This window comes from Taeniopygia guttata, chromosome 3 (genome assembly GCF_048771995.1).
Source record: "Taeniopygia guttata chromosome 3, bTaeGut7.mat, whole genome shotgun sequence".
Taxonomy (NCBI): Eukaryota; Metazoa; Chordata; class Aves; order Passeriformes; family Estrildidae; genus Taeniopygia; species Taeniopygia guttata.
This window is the reverse complement of record NC_133027.1, coordinates 97,473,386-97,494,769: the sequence shown is the minus strand read 5'-3', so window position 1 is coordinate 97,494,769 and position 21,384 is coordinate 97,473,386. Positions and strand designations below refer to the sequence as shown.

The 21,384-nt window shown below is 43.0% G+C and overlaps 2 protein-coding genes and 1 long non-coding RNA gene across 7 annotated transcripts in view; 1 reads left to right on the top strand and 2 right to left on the bottom strand.

Moving 5' to 3' along the window:
* Nucleotides 1-4,257, bottom strand: part of LIN9 (lin-9 DREAM MuvB core complex component) — a 38,426-nt gene extending 34,169 nt beyond the window's left edge. The window contains exon 1 of the mRNA XM_032747411.3: nt 4,149-4,257. Coding sequence (XP_032603302.3) covers nt 4,149-4,227 — 79 coding nt within the window. The 5' untranslated portion in view covers nt 4,228-4,257. The remainder of the gene's footprint in view (nt 1-4,148) is intronic.
* Nucleotides 4,258-4,262: 5 nt separating this feature from the next.
* On the top strand, nt 4,263-21,001 carry LOC115494490 (uncharacterized). 3 transcript variants are annotated; one of them, XR_012055278.1, is made up of 5 exons: nt 4,263-4,453; nt 4,587-4,751; nt 6,363-6,709; nt 9,842-9,969; nt 16,884-21,001. It is a non-coding gene; the product is annotated as an uncharacterized lncRNA (long non-coding RNA). The 3 variants fall into 3 exon arrangements; XR_003959525.4 differs by lacking the exon at nt 16,884-21,001 and having other exon boundaries at nt 4,264-4,453; nt 9,842-10,470; XR_012055277.1 differs by lacking the exon at nt 16,884-21,001 and having other exon boundaries at nt 4,264-4,453; nt 9,838-10,470.
* PARP1 (poly(ADP-ribose) polymerase 1) overlaps nt 9,964-21,384 on the bottom strand; it is an 84,427-nt gene continuing 73,006 nt past the window's right edge. For all 3 annotated transcript variants that reach the window (XM_072927483.1, XM_030268958.4, XM_072927484.1), the window contains 10 exons: nt 20,429-20,557; nt 17,160-17,243; nt 16,353-16,475; nt 15,733-15,861; nt 14,931-15,029; nt 14,256-14,408; nt 13,857-13,984; nt 13,428-13,489; nt 12,238-12,352; nt 9,964-10,803 (listed from right to left, as the gene is read on the bottom strand). In XM_072927483.1, the coding sequence (XP_072783584.1) occupies nt 10,722-10,803; nt 12,238-12,352; nt 13,428-13,489; nt 13,857-13,984; nt 14,256-14,408; nt 14,931-15,029; nt 15,733-15,861; nt 16,353-16,475; nt 17,160-17,243; nt 20,429-20,557 (1,104 nt within the window). In that variant the 3' untranslated portion in view covers nt 9,964-10,721. The remainder of the gene's footprint in view (nt 10,804-12,237; nt 12,353-13,427; nt 13,490-13,856; nt 13,985-14,255; nt 14,409-14,930; nt 15,030-15,732; nt 15,862-16,352; nt 16,476-17,159; nt 17,244-20,428; nt 20,558-21,384) is intronic.

The window sequence follows — 21,384 nt, the reverse complement described above, 5'->3', positions numbered from 1 at the left end:
TTTGTCTCAAACATCCAGGCCACAGCAGTGCTGGACTCACAGCCCCTTGGGGCTGAAAAATGGAAGTGCCAGAGGTGTGTCACAACCTCCTGCAGCTGTCTAGGAAAGCAGCAGAGCAGCAGACCCATGAACCACAGCAAAAGGTCGTGCTGGGGGTAAAGTCAACAATTTCTGCTTGAAGTGCTGCCCTTATGCTGCAGCCTCCCCCCCATGCAGAAAAATCCTTATCCCACTTCCCTTCTGCCTGTCATAAAACACAAGCCCCTATGAACAGCACCAACCATGCCTACCAAGACATGGTATTTGGCAAAACACTGACTTCAGAATTTGTAAAAGTTGAACCCTGACCCCCACCACCCCTGGAGTCTGCCTTCTTTCTCCGATTCTCCCGCAGCTGGCTGGAGTTTGCCCACGGGAACGCTGCACTCTGGTGCTTTGCTGCTGGCACAGCCCCGTGCCCCCGATGCCCCTTGTTAGAAATGGCACCTCCCCCTCCCTTTTACAGAGCAGGTGGCAGCATCCTCCTCCCTCAGACCAACTTGTGCCAAAGGACGCAGCAAGAGGTGGCTTTGCCTGTGCTGCTCTCGGCAGAGCTCTGCCTCCGGCGGGACCAGGACAATCTTTAGTCACATCTGCATGTGCTGCCTGTTTTAGCAGAGCCTCACCTCAGCAAAAAGTTCATTTCACATCAGAGCCTCCCCTCAGCTTCACTGCACAAGCTTTAGAACCACGCAGCCCACAGGTCAGATTGCTATTACCAGTAGCAGGAGACAGGGCGGCATTATGTATGCTCCAATACAATGCACTGATTCCTTCTTCTGAGACACAGAGAAAAAGCCATCTGGTCTGCAGCACCAAGGCTGCCCACCATTTACCTCCACTGCAAAGTTACCAGGAGATAAGAAGAAGGAAAAAAAAGGCATTGACTAAAATTAGTCACTCATTGGGCACCAACCCAACAGCCTGCAGAAACAATTTTTTTGTCTTCAAAATATAAATCAAATTATTATTCTGCAATTGAGACCTTTAATATCCTGGACTTTTTCAGCTAGAGGATTTGCCACAAATTTGTTCTTTCTTCACCTGCATCCCAAATTACTGCATGGCTCTCCCCCAGCAGCACAGGAAAGGCCTCAAACTACAAGAAATGCATGTAAACTTAGGCACCATTTCATGCTGTCAGCATGAAGCCTCTCACTGTTTTATATGGACAGAATAGCAGCTTTAGAGAAGAACAGAATAGTAACTTTAGCAGATAAAACAAGTACATATCATGAGAGACAACTGGGTGCATTACATTCACCTCACTCCTGGGTTAAGGAACAGTCGCTGCCCAGCTGCATTACAGAACCTGCCAGAGGGCAAGAAGGTGCTATTAGAATACTCTGGGACAAACTCCACTTCATCAGACATCCAATCTGAAAGTAAAACTGTGTGGTTCTTACCATACAGCAAAATGTCAGTTTTCTTTTCACCAAGTATGCTGTGTTTACTGGTAATTATTTTTATCTGAAAGCTCAGTTATGATCTACTACTTTACTATAAACTATGTTGGAGAAAATTCACAGGGGCGATGCATAAATCTCAAAGGCTCTTAGTAATGAACTATTCTGACTTTTTTTGGAACTTCTTTTTATACCATAAGAATATTCCAAAAACAATTTTTGCAATACTTACTGTTATAATCCTTGATATATTAAGCTGCAGACTGAGAGCTGCATGAAGCCAGTGCTAAATTAGCCAGGACTAAGTTTACATCTTCATTTTAAGTATAGGACTGGAAATGAAAGAACTATGTGTGGCAGTAAGTAGTGTAATTTGAAAACATCCAGATCACCAAAACTGGATAGCACAAGAATGGAAGCACAAGGCAACCACTCCTTGAAACTTTCACAATTCCAGCAGTTCAGCAGTGCTGCAGAAAACATGAAGCTCCCTGTCTGATGGAAAACACCTCTGACTTAAACCTAACTTAGGTAAATACAAACCTTAAGGTCAAAGTCAGCACAGCAGAAGTTTACTGCCTTTACAAACAACCACACAGTGTCTGCTTCACCTGCCAAGCAGAGACTGTGACACTGACACAGCTGGCAATGGTCGCCAGCATAGCCCTACGGGAAACTGAGTCACACACTCTACTATGGTATCTGCTAGAGGTGAAGTGACAGATCTGTCAAACCTTCCTGATGTCAATGCAGGCAACATAAAAGTGACAGAGAATAAAAAGTTATTTTTCATCCTTACATTAACTTCTTGAAACATACAGTGCTTTCTCTGGAAAATGGGCAAGGCAAATGGAGGAATGGTAACTTAAACATTGCCCATTCTAGTGAAAAGGGAAAGTTCATTTAATAAGCAATAAACCACAGCTAATTATTAATTACAGTCGTATCAAGTGGCCCATGACTTGTATTAATCAGTCTCTAAATGGAGCACAGCATCCTTGACTGAGCTGCGCTAAGCTGAGAATGTCAGCTCTATCCATAATTTATGATGATCCTCCATAAATCTGTTCAGTTAACAGAATGACACCGGCCATGTGGGCACATTAACCAACTTTTCTCCTGACAGTTGTTGGAGCTGTAACAAAGACTCACATGGAGCAGCCAGAAGCAAGATTTCCGCTCTGAGTCACCTCTCTCTGAGAATCTTTGGATATGGAAGGACTTGGTAGCTTGATGAACTTGTGTGGTGATGAACAAAAATGTGTCACCAGAAAATGTCTGCCCGGTTCTGTGCACACCTATTGAAACTAGTTAATGCCCTAGTTTTAGCTTGGCAGTTCACAGTTTGTAAGAGATGTCATCTAGATGCATTTTACATTGAATAATTTCCTTTTCTGTAACACTCAAGTACTTTGTGCATGAATCCACACATACAGCAACATATGTCCGGTTTTTAGCTACACTATGTTTTTATCAAATCCTTGCACTCTGAAAACAACATCCACACAACCCCTATGGAGATCACAGAATCAATGAGGTTAAAAAAGACTTCTGAGACTATGGAGTCCAGCTTTTAACCAAACACCATCATGTCAACTAGACCACTGCACAAAATGCCACATCCAGTCTCTCCTTAAACATCTCCAGGGACAGTGACTCCACCACCTCCCTGAGCAGTCCATTCCAATGCCCAATCATCCTTTCAGCGAAGAAATGCCTCCTAACGTTCAATCTAAACTCCCCCTGCTGAAGCTTGAGATTATGCCCTCTCGTTTGTTGCCTGGGAGAAAAGGCCAACCCCCACCCGGCTACACTCTCCTTTCAGGAGCTGTAGAGTGCGGTAAGGTCACTCCTGAGCCTCCTGTTCTCCAGGCTAAACACCCACAGCTCCCTCAGCTGCTCCTCATCAGACTCATGCTCCAGACCCTTCCCCAGCTCCATTCCCCTTCTCTGGACTCTCTCCAGCACCTCCGTGTCCTTCTAGCAGTGAGGGGCCCAGAGCTGCAGACAGCACTCGAGGTGCAGACATACAGAACTGTAGGCACGAAAACACATGTTTACATTCTGTCTTCCTGTACAGCCAGGTTTCTGCTGCTGACACACAACACGAGGTCTCTGAGCTGTTCCCTGCGCATTCACCAGTGCCCCCTAGACACAGTGTGTGCACGCCCTGACCCCCCAGCCCTGCGGAGCCGCTCGCACCGTGCAGGGCACGGGCTACGCATACACAAGCCCTTCCTGCCCCTATGGCCGACAGCCAGGTCCGGAGCGGCGGGCAGCTCACCCTCCCCCGGGTCAGGACGCTCCTTCCCCCGCACTGCCCCGACCCCCGCGGGCAGGGCGGGCTGTCACTGCGCCCCGCCCGGCTCCCGCTTCCCGCCCCGCCTGCCCGGCAGGTGCCGCCCGGGCGGGGCGGGGGGCCCAGCCCCGGCACCCCCGAGGGCAGCGGGGGTCCCACCCCCGGGACGGAGCTCCCCGCCCGCCGCTCGGGCCGGGGCCGCGCCCGGGAGGGGCGGCGGCGGGGGGTGGGGGGGGACCGGGCCGGCCCGGTTGCCAGGGAGGAGGCTCGGGCTCCGGCCCCGCACAGCGCCCGCGGCGGGAGGGAGGGAGCGAAGAAAGGAGGCGGGCGGGCGGCGGGGCGCGGCGCGGGTGTCCCGCCGGGACGAGGGGGCGGCGGGAGCGGGGGCGCCGGTCCCTACTCACTCTCGTCAGGCAGCTGATCCAGCTCCGCCATCTTGAACGAGCCGCGCCGCTTTTTCAAAGGCTGCCTGGCGCGGGGCATTCTGGGGGAGGAGACGGGGCCGGGCTCGCGGCGGGCGCGCGCGCGGGGCGGGGCCTGAGCCCGCGAGGGGCCGCGCGGCGGGGCCCGCGCGCCGCTCCGCGGCAGCAGCGGCTGCGCAGCGCGGGAGGGAACGGCGCCGGCCCGGAGCCCGCTAAGGACTCGGCGTGGACGCTACACGACTTCCAGTCTAGTTCCAACTCCCTGCCACCGGCTTCCACTAGACCAGGTTGCTCAGAGCCCCATCCAAACTGGCTTTGAACGCCTCCAGGGCTAGGCTAGCCGGAGATGCTCTGGGTAACCTGTTCCAGTATCTCACTGGAAAGACTTTTTTCCTAATACCTATTTTTCCCCTCTTCCAGTTTGTACCCATTACTCATGGTCCTCTCGCTACTGCAGTTCCTGACAGAGTCCCTGTCTGGCTTCACTTAGAGCTCCCCTTCAGATACTGGAAGGTCGCCATGAGGTCTTCACACAAACTTCTCCAGGCCTGAAGAGCCCCAGCTTTCTCAGCCTGTTGTCATAGGGTAGGTGCTCCAGTCCTCTTATCACCACCGTGGTTCTCCTCTAAACTTGCTGCAGAAGTTCCCTGTCGTTCTTACGGTGCGGGATGAGGGGGAATGGGTGATTGGCAGTTCAGGATGGGGGGAAAGAGGTGGAGGTGTTTGCTGTCACAAAGGGTCACCCCGAAGTAGCTGTGCTAGCTTTGAGTCTTTAAACAATACCATTACATTATACCCGTCCTCCTTCACTAAGTAATAACATTTTGCTAAACTCTGCCAGTTTTCCTTGTTGCTTTTCATAAGTGACTGCTGAGGTGAGGCTCCAGGAGGAGTCAGGGATCACAACAATCCCGGCCCAGCCAGCCCTGGCCCTGCTGTCACAGCCTGTGGCACCCCGCCCAAGAGGCGGCTGAAATGCTCACCGAGCCCAAGGCCTGAAGGTCAAGGTCTCACTTGTTCTCACCCGGTGCCAGGGAAAGCCAACAAACCACAGAAGTGGGTGGCTGTTGCCTAACAAGCTCTTTGTCTTGGCCTGCCTTCTACCATCTCACCCCTGAAAGCTTTCTTCAAGCAGCAGCAGTGGGTTTTTTTGGTGTAGTTTTCTCAGATCTCTGCACTACAATGAATTCTAAAGTATCAAGAAATATAAGCATGGAAATACCATCATGAACCACAAGCACCTTAATTGCTCATGGACCACACTCTCCACATAAGTTTGGTTTTGATAACAGTATTATACCAACCAAAATTCCTTTTTTTAAGATATAAAACTAAATATGAAAATGCAAATTGAGCCTCAAAATAAATAAACAGTATATCTTAGTAAAGGCTAAATCTGTGTAACATGTTAAACAGATTGCCAAGAGCACAGTGGTATAATGCAAAATGGATGCTATGCCTGGTTGTATGCAGGTCTTTGAAAGCACCTAGGTGAAACCAAAGATTCTACACAATACAGAAAATGTCTATCTTGGGACATGGAATAGAGTTTAATTTGTGTCCTTAATTTGCTAATGAACTCAGATGGCTAGGCACTCTAGCAGGTTGAGAGGGGCAGGATATAGGTTATGTTATTAAACAATTTTAACACATAAATAAATAAAATCAATGCTGCCCTTGTGCTCAAGGGGGAAAAAGCCAGTTTTTAAGTGAAAAAACAAACTGAGTGAAATGCTTTAGAAATTCCTCCCAGGGCTTTCTATGCACATTGTAGCAGAGCTAAAAAAAAAAAAAAAAAAAAAAGTAAAAGAGGAAAAAAAAATACAAAGCCTAGCTTGCATTTCCAGCCCCCTTTTCAGATCATTTTGAAAGGTTGTTTAAAGAGATTTCCCTCCCTTTAGCTCCCAAAGGGTCTAAGACACCTCACTCAGAGCTTTCCATACTGCACAGCTCCAATGAAAGCTGCTACAGTAGACACTTGAAAAGCACGGTAGGCACAACACTAAACTAGTAGCAAAACACGACTAAATAGTAATCTGTGCTACGTCAAACACCAACTCCCCCAAACATTAAATTCTGCACAATTTCCCCCTTTTAATAAAACAGTTCCACCACCCAGAATGCCTGACATGGACCAGACCTTCCAGGCTCAGTTAAACAACGTGTTAATGACACCAATATTTCTCTGTATTTCAGCTGTGCTCCCCTTGTTCCAAGGGCTGTATGGTAATGCTCAGCTCAGATTTGCGACACGGAGACTTCCACAGCTGACAGAGACACTGATCACCAGCAAGGTTTTTACTGCTGTGATTTGTAAACCTTGTCATCAGGTGTGGCTGCCAGCGTTGCCCAGAGCCACTCCGATGCTGCAGCTTTCCCTGAGCAAGGGCTTTGCATGGGAGGGGTGAAAAGTGTTCTACAATACAATCACATTTTGCAAGTCCTCAAGAGTATGAATTTCTACAAGGGAAAAATGAAAAAGGAATCAAGCTCAGTGCCTTTCAGGGAGTCTTTGTAGACTGCAACAAAACCAGATGAAAAAGGTGAGATTTTCCCCCTTGCCAAACATCTCCTGCTAATCATTTCACAAATTAACAGGTGTGAAGGTAGACTTCAGCTCCCAACAGCACAATGATGATTATTCCTTCATTTCATTCCAACAGCTGCACTTAGAAAATATTTAACAGAAACCATTACCATTCACTATGTTGAAAGGGTAACAATCAACACTGTATTATTATTCCTGGATAAAGAACGTTTTACATCTTGGCCTTTAATGGACGCTGTATCTCCGTGTTCTGGTTTTTCGTGTGTCCTGTGCTTGCTGTTTCCAAGTCACACAGATGCGACCCCATTTACAAAGTCCCAGCCAGGGCCATTGGTCAGTGTGCACACACACATTTTCAGTGCATCCTTTTATCATTCTGGCAAACGTGCAGTTTGCACTTGGGTGACGTGGAAATGACACAACTCTTCTGACAGGCAGGGTGACTGAAAACATCCATGCTCTCTGCCAACAACCTGCCTTAGGTGCTGCTGACTCACCTGCGTGGCACAGCTGCAGGGAGGTCTCTAAATGGCTGCACTGCTGCCATTTGCTATTGCCATGGTCACGTTAGGCAACTGCTCCTAATGGTGTGCTGAAATGCTGCAGAGAGCACTGCCATGCTCCCATTGCTCCAGATGATAGTAAGACATGGGTTACAGCACCTACTGACCAATGCATTCAGAGTCCTGTCAGCACAGAGCAGGTAGTGCTGCATCCAGGGGACAGCTATGCTGCCATTTTCTTATCTCCCCTAGGCAGGCCCTGGCAGTAGGAAGAAAAGCAAGGACAGCTGGCAGAAGAGAGTGCTCTTTAGTCACTGAAGCACCTTCTTGTGAAGTTTGAGTCCTGCTGCATTAATTACATTATGAAATTAGACTCTTTAATGAGAGGGTGTAGTAGTTTTCCCTTTGAAGCAGTAGTTTCTCCTTTGAGTTGTTAGGAAGTCATTCCTTCTTCTCATCTTGCCTGTCCCTGTGTATCTCACTTCTGTGGAAGTGATCTGCAATGCCCATAACAGACCCACATGCTACCTTCACACCAGAACAAATTAAAATCATCACAGCAACTCATCTTGGCTGGGACCTGTATCTGCATTTCTTCTCACAGGTGCCACTTCATCTCCAAAATGACCATTTCTGGAGAAGCAGCCTGGCATTAATTTTAAAGTGGAAGCACACACAAGCTCTTGTTCAGATGCATGTACCCCACAACAGTGGCAACTGTTTTTATGGGCATAACAGGAGCATAAGTATAATGGACTAAATCAGGGGCCTCAACACATACATAAAAGCAATTCAGGCAAAACACTAAGTGGGCTATAAATTGGCTGCAATAACACTTCAGCAGACAATTACATCATTATGTCCCCAGAATTCACAGGGTGAGGTCTGTAACAGTCTCCCTGAAAACAAGCTGAAGCAGAGACCTCAGTAGTTACAAACACTGCAGGCCTCATTTAAGAACAGGCGTACAATTATTTATGGCATTGACAAAGTTTCACATGCCAAGAGATCTTTTTCATATAGAAATTATTTGTTTGGGAGTTCCCCCCCCCCCCCTTTTCTGCTGATTAGAAACTGATTAGGGGCAGAATGTCATTGTTTTGTGGCAAAAATACCAGGATGGGCAACTTGTGCTTTTTTTTTTTTCCCTCAGGTATTTTTTCCCTGCATGAACTCAGGCAAGTCACAAAGAATTTACACTGACTGCTAATCAGTAAGCCTAGGCTGGCTTCCTTCAAGTAACTGCACAGACTATCTTAATGTCTGTGAGCTGTTGTACAACAGAGCCTGCCACCATGCCAAATAAAGACAAAACAGTTAAATATTTATAAATTACTGCTTTTGGTAGTTTAACATTTAGATGAGAAGCCACTCCTCAACATGTTTCCCCTGAAAAAAGCACAGGATGTCATGGGACATAATGTCTTGAGAAGTCGTTCCTTTCAAGTGCTTTTGACAGAAATGGGGCTGCCTATTCACGCAGCTCTGCTCTGTGCTCACACTGCCAAAGCAGTGCTTTCAGTGAGTGGCACACGCTGCTCCTCCCAGCCTGGCCCTGGGGAGAGGCCCTTCATCCGCCGGGTCCAGAGGCACCAGCGCCCGCCCCCAGGAGAGCGGATCCGCTCTGCTCGGACAAGCTGGCAGCACAAGCAGCGCCTGGGCTGACATCAGATTTCACTGCAGGACAGTGACAGGGCTCTCCTGCAGTCCCCAAAGGGTACCTGCTGCCTCTTCAGAAAGTCCTGTAGCTTTTCTTGTTGTATTTGTGAGGTTAGGGACAGTTTGGGATGCACCTACTTGTGCTGCAATTATAACTGAGCACTACATACACAGCACAAAGCACTCCTTGTGCTGCTTGGATTGGAACAACAGGGAACTTTCAGCCACCTCTAGTACGGGTGACAGAGAGAGCAGCTGCCTTCAATTCCTGGTCCCAAACTGAACTGTAAACTGCTCATTTAGAGGGTGAAAAATCATCTATCTTCTAACTAAATTGAACAAGTTCTCATGTTCTCTTTCAGAGACTGACAACATCATACTTAAGTGACTTACCAAAAGGGATTTTTGGAAGCAAAACAGCGATTAGCCACTGGTTAAGCTACTTAAGAGGCAGAAGACAGACTACTCTCCTCACTTCCCCTCAGAATCCATTATCACCAACCTCAATCAATTTTTTCTGTTCAGCTGTCTACAAGCCATACAACTTACCCAGTCCTTCTACATTTCCTTCTCACCCGGAAAACAGCTTCATTTTTCATTTATCACTCTTCATCCTCTTGTCATTCAGAAATCCTGGGAAGACCTGCATTATTAGCAACGACTTTGGCTTTAGTTCCTTTTACAAAAGGCCCTGGGACACAACATTTTAGGAAACAGGTCTGCTGTTCCAATACAGGTTACTAAAGACTGAAGCCACAACTGTCAGAATAGCTTGAACTGTCCCCTTCTTGGCAATTAGCCATTACTTTCCCTAATGCCTCAGAGAAATCAGGAATTTTTGAAGAGAATGATCTGATGATGCTCTATGGTTAAAGTGCTCCCATATTGCTAAATGACTAAAAGTGAGAAGTAACAAATATCATGAAAAATTGAAATAATCAGTTTGTATTGCTCTTTTGAGACAGGCATTTCAAGACCACCAACAGCGCAGCAACAGACCTCCAGGTCTTGATGAATGAAGCTTGAGCCCAAACTCAACTTACAGCTTTGTTAGGACGTGAGTCTGTAACAACCAACTTACATCATGTTGAAGGTAGGTATTTAAAGGAGGTTTATTTGGGCTAATACTAAATTCAAACAGCCACAAGCTCATTTTCCATGTTTACCACACCAACTGCTGACAGATGAAGTCTCAGTGGAAAGTCCAAATTTTAATTTCACCGTAACTTCCTGAAACATGACTACAGATTTCAATATTTGGCATTTGATCCTCAAGAGAGATACCATGTTTAAGAACATTCTACCAAATACATTTAAATTATGACTTGAAACCAAAACAATTTGGAAGTTTTGAAACATAAAACTGTTAGTATGAAATTAGTTTTTATTTTTTTACCTCAAAATAAATGCACATTTATCATTTAGTCAAGTGAAAACTGAGGAGTATCTTAAACAAGGGGGAACCTTAACAGAGCAATTACCACAAACATGCTCAAGTTCCTTCCTTCTCCTGCTCTTGCCCATCTCTGTTTGGCTAAGAACACCAGAATAATTTAATTTTTTCTTTCTTGTCAGTTTGGGCAATTAAAAGAAACACTTAAAGCACCAGAATCAGAAGTGGTATAAAACAAAACCAGGTACTTCTTCTCATCAGAATTCAGGCCTATGTGTTGCCACACTTTTTATATAAAACTTTCACTAAGTGTTGTACTAAATAGGATTTAGTAATTTCTTCTGCAGTTTAGCTCTTGATATCTTGGTAAGAGAAGTCAATGCATAAGCATGTCAGAAGTCAACGCTATAGTGTAACTACAGTATAACTCTAACAGGGCTTCTAAATACTGTTCACCAGAGTGATGTCTTATAGTTGAATTTCAGTTTCAACAGGTACTTCAGATTCACCTGAGCAACATCATACACAATATATCTGGGAAGAATGTTAAGGAATAATTACAGCAGTTGATATTAATACACCTCAAATCACAGTGAACCTTGAACTTAAGTTACCATACAGATGCCTGGGTGATTAACCAATTCTAAGAGCTCAAACCACAAAGCTTTAAATCTGTCTTTTCTATGAATCTGAAAATGTTTTATACAATAGTTAGGAACAAGCAATTAAGTTCTGTGGAGAATAGTGCAGCAGGAATCCTGAGTGACAGGCAGGTGAAATGACTTAGATACAGAAGGGAATTCTGTAGCTCCTGAAAATTAGTTTTTGCTAGAGTAACACACATCTCTCTTGATATCAAGGCAGGAGAGTCATATAGCTTAAATGAGAGCTACAGATTCAGACCCAGCATTCACAACTGTAATTGCAGTTCTATTGCTACCTTCCAGCACCTTCCAGCACGGAGTCATTAATGCTTAATTTCCCACTAAAAAAACCAAACTGCAACCACAGAGAAGAGCTCTACAATGATTGTCAGTGTTTGCACATTCTTATTTTTCCAGAGACAGTCCCAGCTCATCTATTTGTTTCACAATGCTTTGGGCCTCACACTTATCTCTAATCCCAAAGTTTAAAACAAAATAAACACACATCATGTTACCTCAACTAGCCAATATCAGCTGTATTATAGCTCATCATCTGACAATGGTGTATTTAGGTAAACTCAAGATAAAATCAGTATTGCCATGAGTTGTGTTGCCCAGATTCCTTGTAGGAGGAAAACAATTCAGCAAGGCCAAAGGCAGTTTCTAGAAACCCAAAGATTGCATTACTGGGTTACCTGTTTCACTGGCAGCGAAGAGAGCAAGCTGGACCTTAGACATCACTTACTTGCATTTTTACGACGTCTTGTGGATTTAAAGCACTAATTGATTTGGAGGCACTTCTGCCTAGAAAGAGACTTAATGGCTGCATCTCTGCTGGGCATTTGGGGCATACCTCAACACTTGCTGAGGTCGGGGGAACATGAAAGATGTGCTGAGAGAGCGCAAGAGCACAGAGTTGGCTCTCCCACCTCCTCCTGGCCAAGCTGGCCTACCACAGCACCATGAGGGAGAAACCAGACTGGAGTGATGAGAAACCACAGGCTGCATTCCCCTCCCCTTGTCCTGGCACATCTCTGGGCAAGACGCTACAGGGCAGTTTTGCCTGACCACTCCAATAACTTTTGTTCCTGTTGGGGAACAGCTATTGGTATGTGCATCGCTTCCTTTTTTTGCAAAATGACAATTCAAGCAGCAACTGTAAAATCATCCCCCTTGCAGAAGAGTTTGTCTGCAAATACTCCCCAAAGCAGATCTAAACAAAACACAACACAGTGAGGCGAAACTCCTAATTGGCCTTAGTGAGGTCCTGCAAATGCAGCAACACTCAAACACTATGTGCAGCCAACATAACAGCAAAGGATACTCATTATACAGAAGACAGGTATCATTAATTCCTGTGGAGATCCCATTCCCTAAGGGAACCTCCACACCACCAAGGGTGGTCGTGGCTGTGGGATCAGGCGCAGTTTTGCCCAAGCCTAGAAAGGGAAAACAACATTAGTTACAAATCTAGGAAGCAAACACAGACTTTGCACAAAAAGAAAATGATCCAGCCAGCCAAATACTACTTCACATATACGTTCAAATCAAGTGTAGAAGTATCTTCAACAGAACATGAAAAATACAGTTTGTTTATTCAATTCAGCATCACCATATTTATGGCAGTTGTACTCTGCTACATTAAAAATGAGAATTTTATTCTTTCAACTGTTAATTGTCTAATCTGTATGATCAAAGGTAAACCAGAACAGATTTGTAGCTCTCATATCCTAACTCCATTAATGTAAACATGCACATCACAGCATTTTCAGACAAGTACAACAAACAAATTCTTATTCTCATTAAAATTTTCAATATAAATCTGATTTTATATCCATAAGAACATGAGTAGTATGTATAGAAAAAGGTGCAAAATCACTTTTTATTCTCTTGTAGGCAGCCTATTTTTTAAGCCTCTCAAAATGAATAGTTTAAGATAAGCCACTCATTACTGAAGATACTTTTCTTCAATCTCCCATCTTGGTACAGAGGACAGTGATAATTATCATTTATTTTGCTTGAGTTAGACAGCCAAGTCTTTTCTCTCATCTTCTTTTTCAATATATGACACTTTTTGCAGATAGAAGTGTAATGAAAGCAGTTGTTCCATCTGAACTTTTATTCCTAGCTTTTCCCTTCTGTCCAAGCTTCTAAGCCACTTTGAAAGCTAAACAATTACTCTTCTGATCTAGTCATCTCTCTTCAAAAATAAACATCATTGTTACGATGAAAGTGACCAAGAAGTTGGAGAATGTACTTTATATTTTCTCCAGTGTAACATCAAATAGAAGTTTCCTCCTGAACTTCAGCACCTTCAGCTGTTAATACTCTTGAGTCTATTAACTTGCATCTAAAGCACCCCATACACATCCTGATGCAACTAAAGGGCAACATCATGCAACTTCTTAAAGGATGTACAGGCAAGAAGTGACTATAGCTCTCTTCGCTTAGCAGAGTGCCACAACTAAGTCTGCCATCAATTACAGATTACTAATGACAACTACTAATGCTTACCTTTGACACTGTGTTTTCCCTTGGGCAATTTTGTGATGTGGGAAGCATTCTTTAGTTCATACCTGGACAGCACAAAGAACACACAATCGCACTTTACATTCATCTTAAACTACCTTAGTGAAAAAAACACCCACAAATTTTTCAGGCTTTAGTTTATGATGAATTAATGTAAAGTTAATCTAAATTCTAGTCTTCTGGAACTCAAACTCTTTTTGTCTTGGTTACTAATTTTAATGATGTTAGCATTTTTTTACAAGATACAGCTAGACCTGCAACAATAGCTCTTATTTTAAGAAAAACCAGATCTTGTTTCTGAAGAAAAAACACATGCTTCTTCTTCACACTGAAGAGAAGGCTTGCAATCTTAGCATCACCTTCTAAGAGGATGCATTAAGCACATTTGGCAAATACTCTTTATAAGTTACGTACATATTTCCAAGGGCGACTTCTCCCAGTAGTACTAAACCTATGGGATCAGCTTGAGATGTGTGACAGTAGTTTGCACTCTTGGATACCATGTCTGCAAAATAGATGCCCTTCCCAAACATGTAGCCGGTCTGCAAGAAGGAAATAAATAAATAAATAAATAAGACTGGGGCAATAAAATAACACAAAGGCAGCACTGAATCCACCTGGCTGGGCTCCCAGGAGAGCAAAGCTGCAACTCAAGCTCTTGTGGACACCAATGTGCAACCCATTCGGGGGACATGATGTTGTCTAAATGGTGGCAGATAACACAGGGGGCTCCCCACACAGAAATTCCCTTCTTTAGGTTGTCCCTGCCTGTGGCACAGGGATGTAGGCAGCTAGAGAAGCTATTTCACCTACCACAGGAGCTTCAGGAGGAGCTATCCGCAGACCCTGCGAGAGTATCCCAGCGAAGTTGGTGGTGCGGGAGCCGTGCCACAGCAGCTGGCGGTTGTGGAGCTGCCTGAAGGGCTTGTAACGCTGGCTCTCCCCCTCACGCTCAATCCTGAAGATCTTCAGTTCATAAGAGGATAGGAGGAAAAGAATAACCACACAAATAAACCATTACTTTCATGCAACTCAGAGGGGAGGAAAAAAAAAATCACCCGATCTGCAATGTACATTGGTCTGCTAGGGAAAATGATTGGGATGGGTTTTAGTGTTTGTAATTGGCTGTGTCAGGCTAGCAAAAAAGAGCAATCACACAGTACTTGCTGATTACTTCTCCACCTTCTGCATTTTCACGGCTCTATTTTTCTGAAAAAATCATTCAATCAACTAAGGCTCAATTTCAGATGATTACTCCTCCACCTTCCCTTTGAGGCAAATTAAAACAAAAACACCAAAGCAAAAACACCTCATTAGATTCATCTCTGCCTAGACTTTTGCTATTCTAATTAAAAGAAAACATTCTAGCAAATCATCCCTTCAACAGAGGAAAATGGGTAAGTTACTCAAAAATAAGGCAATTGCAAACAAGCAAGTCAAAAGAGAGTCCATCTTCCCAAAGATAAACCTCATTACTGCCCAGCTTACATCCACAACTTTGAGGTCATATGCGTTGTGCGTAGCCGCGTGAGTGTTTTTCACGTATTGTTTGATAATCTTGGCTTCTTCTGAATCTTTGTCAACAACCTGCAAAGAGGCAAATGAGAAGTTTCCTCAGCACACAAACTATCAGCCATCTTATAACATGACAATCCACCGTATGCCTCCAACTACCCCCTTTAGACCACCTCAAGCATTTAAGCAGGAACACATTCCTAGCTAGAGAAGATGCACAGATGTACAGACAGCCACAGAATGTCTGAGACAATGCTGGAAATTTAGATGATTTTCAATTCCACTACAAAAAGATGAGTCAGCCAAGGACTGAGTCCAGTCCACTTTCAACACCTCCAAGAAGAGACCCTCCATGGCCTCTCTGGGCAACCTTTTCTAGTATTTGACCACTGTCAGAGTAAACAAATTAAAACACGAAAACCAAACAACATCAACAACAAAAGCTTTTTTTTTTTTTTTTTTGTTGAAACACAAATTCCTGTATTTCAATTTGTGCCCATTGCCTCTTGTCACTGGAAACAACTGAAGAAAGTCTGCCTCTGTCCCCTTTCCTTCTTTCTCCCATCAAGTATTCATAGATATTGATACAATATTCTTTGAGCTTTCTTTTCTCCAAGTCAGCTCTTTCTGCACCTCTTTGAACAAATGCTCCAGTTCCTTAACCCACCTCAGTTCCATGTATCTGTCCAGTTACAGTTTGGGTGATTTATTTTACTCCAAACAACAGGACATCAGCTTGTATTCACAGCCACTCATTGCCTTTTATTTCCTTTACCTTAATATCTGTTTTAAGTTTTTCATAGTTGATGTCAATTGGGTCTTTATCTCCATCTTCATTTCCACCTCTGAGAAGGCTGTAAGCAACCTCAATATCAAGCAAGTTGTCCAACATCTGCACTTTAGCCTGAAGAATTGAAACAGGTAGTATTATGTTACTTAGGCCATTGACATGTTCAGAATAAGTCTGGGATACCCCAAATCAAAAAAGTGTCTGACAATCACTAGCCACACGGTGCCATCTAATAACATAACAACACTGTCTTTAAATATATATACAACCACCCAAATATATTAAAATATACACACATATATTATCTCCATAACATCTCTATCTTCTAATACCTTATGCATATACGTATTTACAGACAGATGCACATAAAGAAGAAAATATTCTGAAGAAAAACAAGTTAAACCTCATGAAAGCATGAGGTTAAACTTGTTTTTCTTTAGATTATCTTTTTGCTTGTAAAGTTTTAATGCTTACTTTAACCTCTGCTTTTATGAGGCCAAGTAAGTGTTAAACCTCACAGATTCTCTATGTTAGATGTCTGACATCAAGACCTGTTGCCTGCAAACATTTTCCAACGTTTGCAAAGAGCAGTTTCTAGTCAATACCTGAATGTATTCCAAGTTATTTAGAAGAGGTGGCTTCTTCATCCCAAAGTCATGAGGAATCAGTGTATAGAAGCGGTTGGAGAGATCCAAAATCTGGGATTCTGAACCATTGTCAGAAACTGCCTAGACAAGACAACAAGCATCAAAGAAAATTACTGAGTAAGACTAAGTCTCCATTGCAATAAAAACACAAAAGATACTTAGGGACTAACACAGGAGCAGCAATGCAAATAGTGTTTATGCTGAAACTCTCACAGGACTAAAAAGAACAAGTCTATTTAATTGTCTTGCATATAGCCAGTCACAGTATTTGCACAGAAATACATAGAATTGTGTATGAGAAAAATTCAATGGGGATTATGTTTCCGGACGGCAAAATAAAGTCTTCTGCAAAGGCAATTGTAGAACATTCCAGAAACACACTACGTAGTGTTTCTGGAATGGTTCAGATCATGATGTGTAAATACAGCAACGTTATCAAACCAGATCCTTTCCTGTGTCAACTTAACCTTTATTCTCATCCTCTGACAGACTTCTCTGGGGTGGAAACACCGACTCACTACTAGATCAAAGCTTCATTTGCTCAGCTGCCATTTATGTTTGCATGGCCTAAAGTTTGGGCTACAAAAATGCTGAAGATACAAGTACTGCCCACACTGATACAACAGTGAAGAGAACTAACTGGTTACCCATGGAAGTCACATCCTCTTCCCCAGAGAGAGAGAAAGCAGAGCTCAGCATTCACCCCACTGAGCCCAGAACAACTTCTGAATTCCCTTTTTGCTCTAACATCTCTTTTATGCTCACCTGCTGGACCTCATTCAGGATGGAGTATGCACTCTGGATCTGTCGCTTGCTCAGTTTTCCCAACGGCATCTTCTGCAAGTCAATCTGATAAAGATATAAGTATTAAACCAAATTTTCACTACTTTTAAACCACTGCAGCATTCCCTCTCTGGTTTCTAGAGAACTAATTTCTCCGTGCTAATAGGACTGACCAACAAAGAATGTAAACAGTTTAGACTCTGTGGATTCTGGAATTACGTCGGAAGGACACACCATTGAGAGGACATGCTATAACCAAAGGAATACTGCAATAGGAAGCTAAGCACACATGCTAGTGCAACACAAGAAACAGGATATTAAGTATCTGGCAAGAAGTTTAGTATCAACCTGGTGTCAGATGCATTCTTTAACCAGTTAAGTAACTGTATACTTAAGGCTGGCAAAGAAGTAAACTGAAGGAAGGAAACTTAACTAATTCTTGTTCATAAGATCATCTGTGTCTAGGTACAATCCAGACACACTCTTCCAACTTTACCCTACAATTATCAAGGGTCAAATGCAAAGATACTGTAAGGTGCTTTATATTCATGAAAAATGAGCCAAAACCTCTCAACTAAGTTAAAAGCAATGTCTTGGTTGCCTGTATTTACCCATTGATTTAATTTAATGCTAGTTTTCTTTGTGTATTGATGGATCTTAGGAGAGTACTGGAAAATGCTACATTGTTAAAGGACCACCTGAATGCAAAAACGTTCAACAAAAATCAAGCCCACTGGAGTCTTTTAGAAAGATCACACATACCCCCTCTAGACTCTTGACAGTACTCACCATACACTCTGCAGGGTAAATTAGTTTTTATTGAAGTCGATGGATTTAAGGTTTAGCTCATGGACAGAAGATCCTATGAAACCATGACTATCACATACTTTCTGGCTAAGTCCTTCATTATTTATCCACAGCTAGGAAACCCAGCTGTATGTATCTTCTCTAGAAGATGAACTCACAAGGTTCTTCCAAGCCATACAGACTGGGGTGAAAGCCCTGAAGTGATTTTGCATGGGGATTGCATGCCCTGTATTGGGCTTAGGAGAACTTTCACCTTTAGTGACAGCTAAGTGTAGATAAAGCTACATACCAAGAAAAGCCAAGATGGGCTGCAAGAGAGAAGACAGGCTTCAAAACTGATCATGACTTGGGGACATGAGAAGCACAAATTTAATATTAATAATCTTATGAAAACCAATCTGCAATAGATTTGTAGCTCCCAAACTTTTGGGTCCAATACTCTCTCGCTGAGTACCACCAGTACCCATCCATGTTATGTCATTATTAGCTGAAAAATCATGCAGGCCATGTAAAAGTAAAATAGGCCACTTGGATGTGCAGATTAGCTGCAGACACCTATACTAAGTTATATAAACATATAAAGTAACACAAATAATCACTAACACCTATAAAATAAAACATCCCCCAATTATGTGATTTAGGAACAATTCAAATAGAGCCAACAAACAGCCAAGGGGCTGGAATTTATGTCTCCTATGATCCTATGACTATGGAAAGTAGACAGAATCCTGCAGAGCTAGCTCTGGTTTAAAGCTAAACTGCATCCAAGACTTGATCATTAGATGTGCCAAAAAAGCACAGCAGCCAAGGGGCTGGGCCTAAAACAACAGCCCTGAAATTATCATTAGGTGCACTGAGTGCAGTGGGAAGAATTAGCTGCACATCACAGATGTGTGCACCAGGATTGTCACAAGAGGCAAGGGAGGACACAGCACGAGAGTCAACTCAGTCCTCCAACAAGCCACTTCATGTAAAGCAATGACAAAGATAATGGTAATAACCTCCTATAGGCTTGGTGAGGTGAAATTATTGAAATCTAAGTTAGAAGCAGGAGGATAAATGCATCAGATAAATCTATTGTCATGCAATGGAACGACCAAGAATTTGCTACACTGTTGGCAAAGCAAGAAGTGTCTGGATGGAACAAAATACTCAAGATCAAGCCAATTAAAGGAACTAAGCAGTTGTTCTGGAGGGCACATAGAAAACCTCTAACCAGGAAAAATAATACTTCCTCTAACAGAAAGCAGTTGTTCAGCAGCATCAGTACAGGAAGATAACTCTAACAGGAAGACTGGGCCATCTGGAGTCTCAGTTCTGCTATACAGATGTGCAGATGGTGTGAATTAACATATTTGCAAGAGAGTGCCACAAAACCAGATTACATGAGATGTTGATCACTTCAGAGTCCTTATCTATTTACACTTACAAAAAATTATTCATTTTACAAGACTTTGATGTAAAGTACCACTGGAGATATAGGAGAACATAATTAACCCAAGGTACTACAAAATGTTGGGCAAGTCATCTGAAAGCTGCAGAAAATGGTAAGCTGCAGAAAATGGTACAAAGTCTGTTCTGAAAGGTTGGCACTCTTAATAATGATACAGAGGGCAAAGAGCAGCTGCTTAAATGTCAAGTCTTAGGCAGGATAACTAAGCTGGCTAAAGAAAACTGAAATTTGTTATTTAGAATTAGTTCAAATGGCTGCATTAAAACAAACAGCAGGGTATCTGCACACCAGTAAAACAGTGCAAGGAGACACTTATCATGCTACCAAACCATTCTCTGAAAGCTTGTCAGAAGGATGGATCAAGAAGTATGGAGGAAAGAAAAACGGATGAAAACAGGAGTTTTATTAGAACAAATGAGAAATACAACAAAAACAATCCCAAGTCCACCCTGTGCAGAAGAGGATCTGGACTTTGACAAGACATTTCCATTAGTGCATGCACCAACTGGCAGCATTTCTCTAATCTGAGGTGCATCTCTTTTGCTACCCAAAATCCATGGCACTCCAGCCCCCAAATGTGGTTCCCTGCTTAGAAAAAAAGGAGTGTCACCAGTGGCACATGACCAGCACATCTGTGTTAATACTTTAAGAGCATTCAGCAAACACCAGTCACTATACAGGTATGACTGGAAAAAACCACAAACAAACACAGAATGATCACTGCTCCCAGGACTGGCAGACAGTTCTCTCATAGCCTTGTTAAACTGAAGACACTGATAGACAAAAATGCACCTGTATTTTAAGAACTGCATGTATTATAACTAAGTTACAACCTCCAGGGCTTGGCAAATTCTTTATTTTAAGACAGATCTAAAATTCACACTTGGCTTTTGGGAAGTATGAAGCACTCTGGATTGCAAAGAACTTGCTTCTGTTTGTGCAACTATGATGGTAGGTTAGAGAAGGGGGAAACACGAATGTGTGTAGTCACCTCAAATTCCACCATTGCTTTCTTCATGCTCTCCACATCAAAGATCATCTTAATAAGATCCTGGATTGGCTTAGCGAGTTTTGATTTTGTCCCGGCACCTACTGTCAGTTTCCTGACAGCTTCTTCATCCTGGAAGGTAAAAATAGTATCAGAATTAGCAAAATCACAAAGGATTAAAAAGTAACAGGCTGGCTGCCATGGCAACGAACTCAAAACCAATTTAGGGTGTGCATACTATGACTAGTCTGAAGTTCATGGGGAGCGTGGGACATTGCTCTGACATTCTGGAACAAAATGGTCTTAAAAAAACACCTATTCAGTAATTTGGCAGATACTATTTCACGAGATGGCACTATAAAAAATAAGCAGAAAGTAGAATTAAGGGGATAGGAACTCTCTTTGCATTGCTGCTTCACTTCAAGCAACTATTAATTACTTCTTCTGCAAGCTTTCTGCTGTATAGAGACTTTCACATGAAAAAATGACTGTTTACTTTGCTGCTTTTATTACAAAACAGATGTAATAACTAGTTTCACCAAGTTTTTGTAATAAAAACTGCCAGAGATGTGTACAGGAATCATCAATTTGCCATAATACCATCTCGATGCCTTCATGGAGAGAGCATTACACGAATAAATCATCAGCCAGGTGCTTTGAGTAACACTGTACATTACACTGAGACAGACACTTTGCCACTGCAATATTCAAATTTCCAGAATTAAAGCCAAGCTTTGAGTGCTTTGCACTGAAAGATGACATCCATTAATTTGGCCACGAAAAAACACAATGTATTGAAAATATGTGCTCTGGCAACTTTTTCTCATTCAACTATTAGTCTGAAAATAGTTCAGGTAACAGGTATGCCCTTAAATAAACACACAAATTCCCACTGGAAAGAAGGAAGAGACTTCTAATTTATCTTAGCTGTCTAAAAATCCAAATCTTACTGGCAGTGA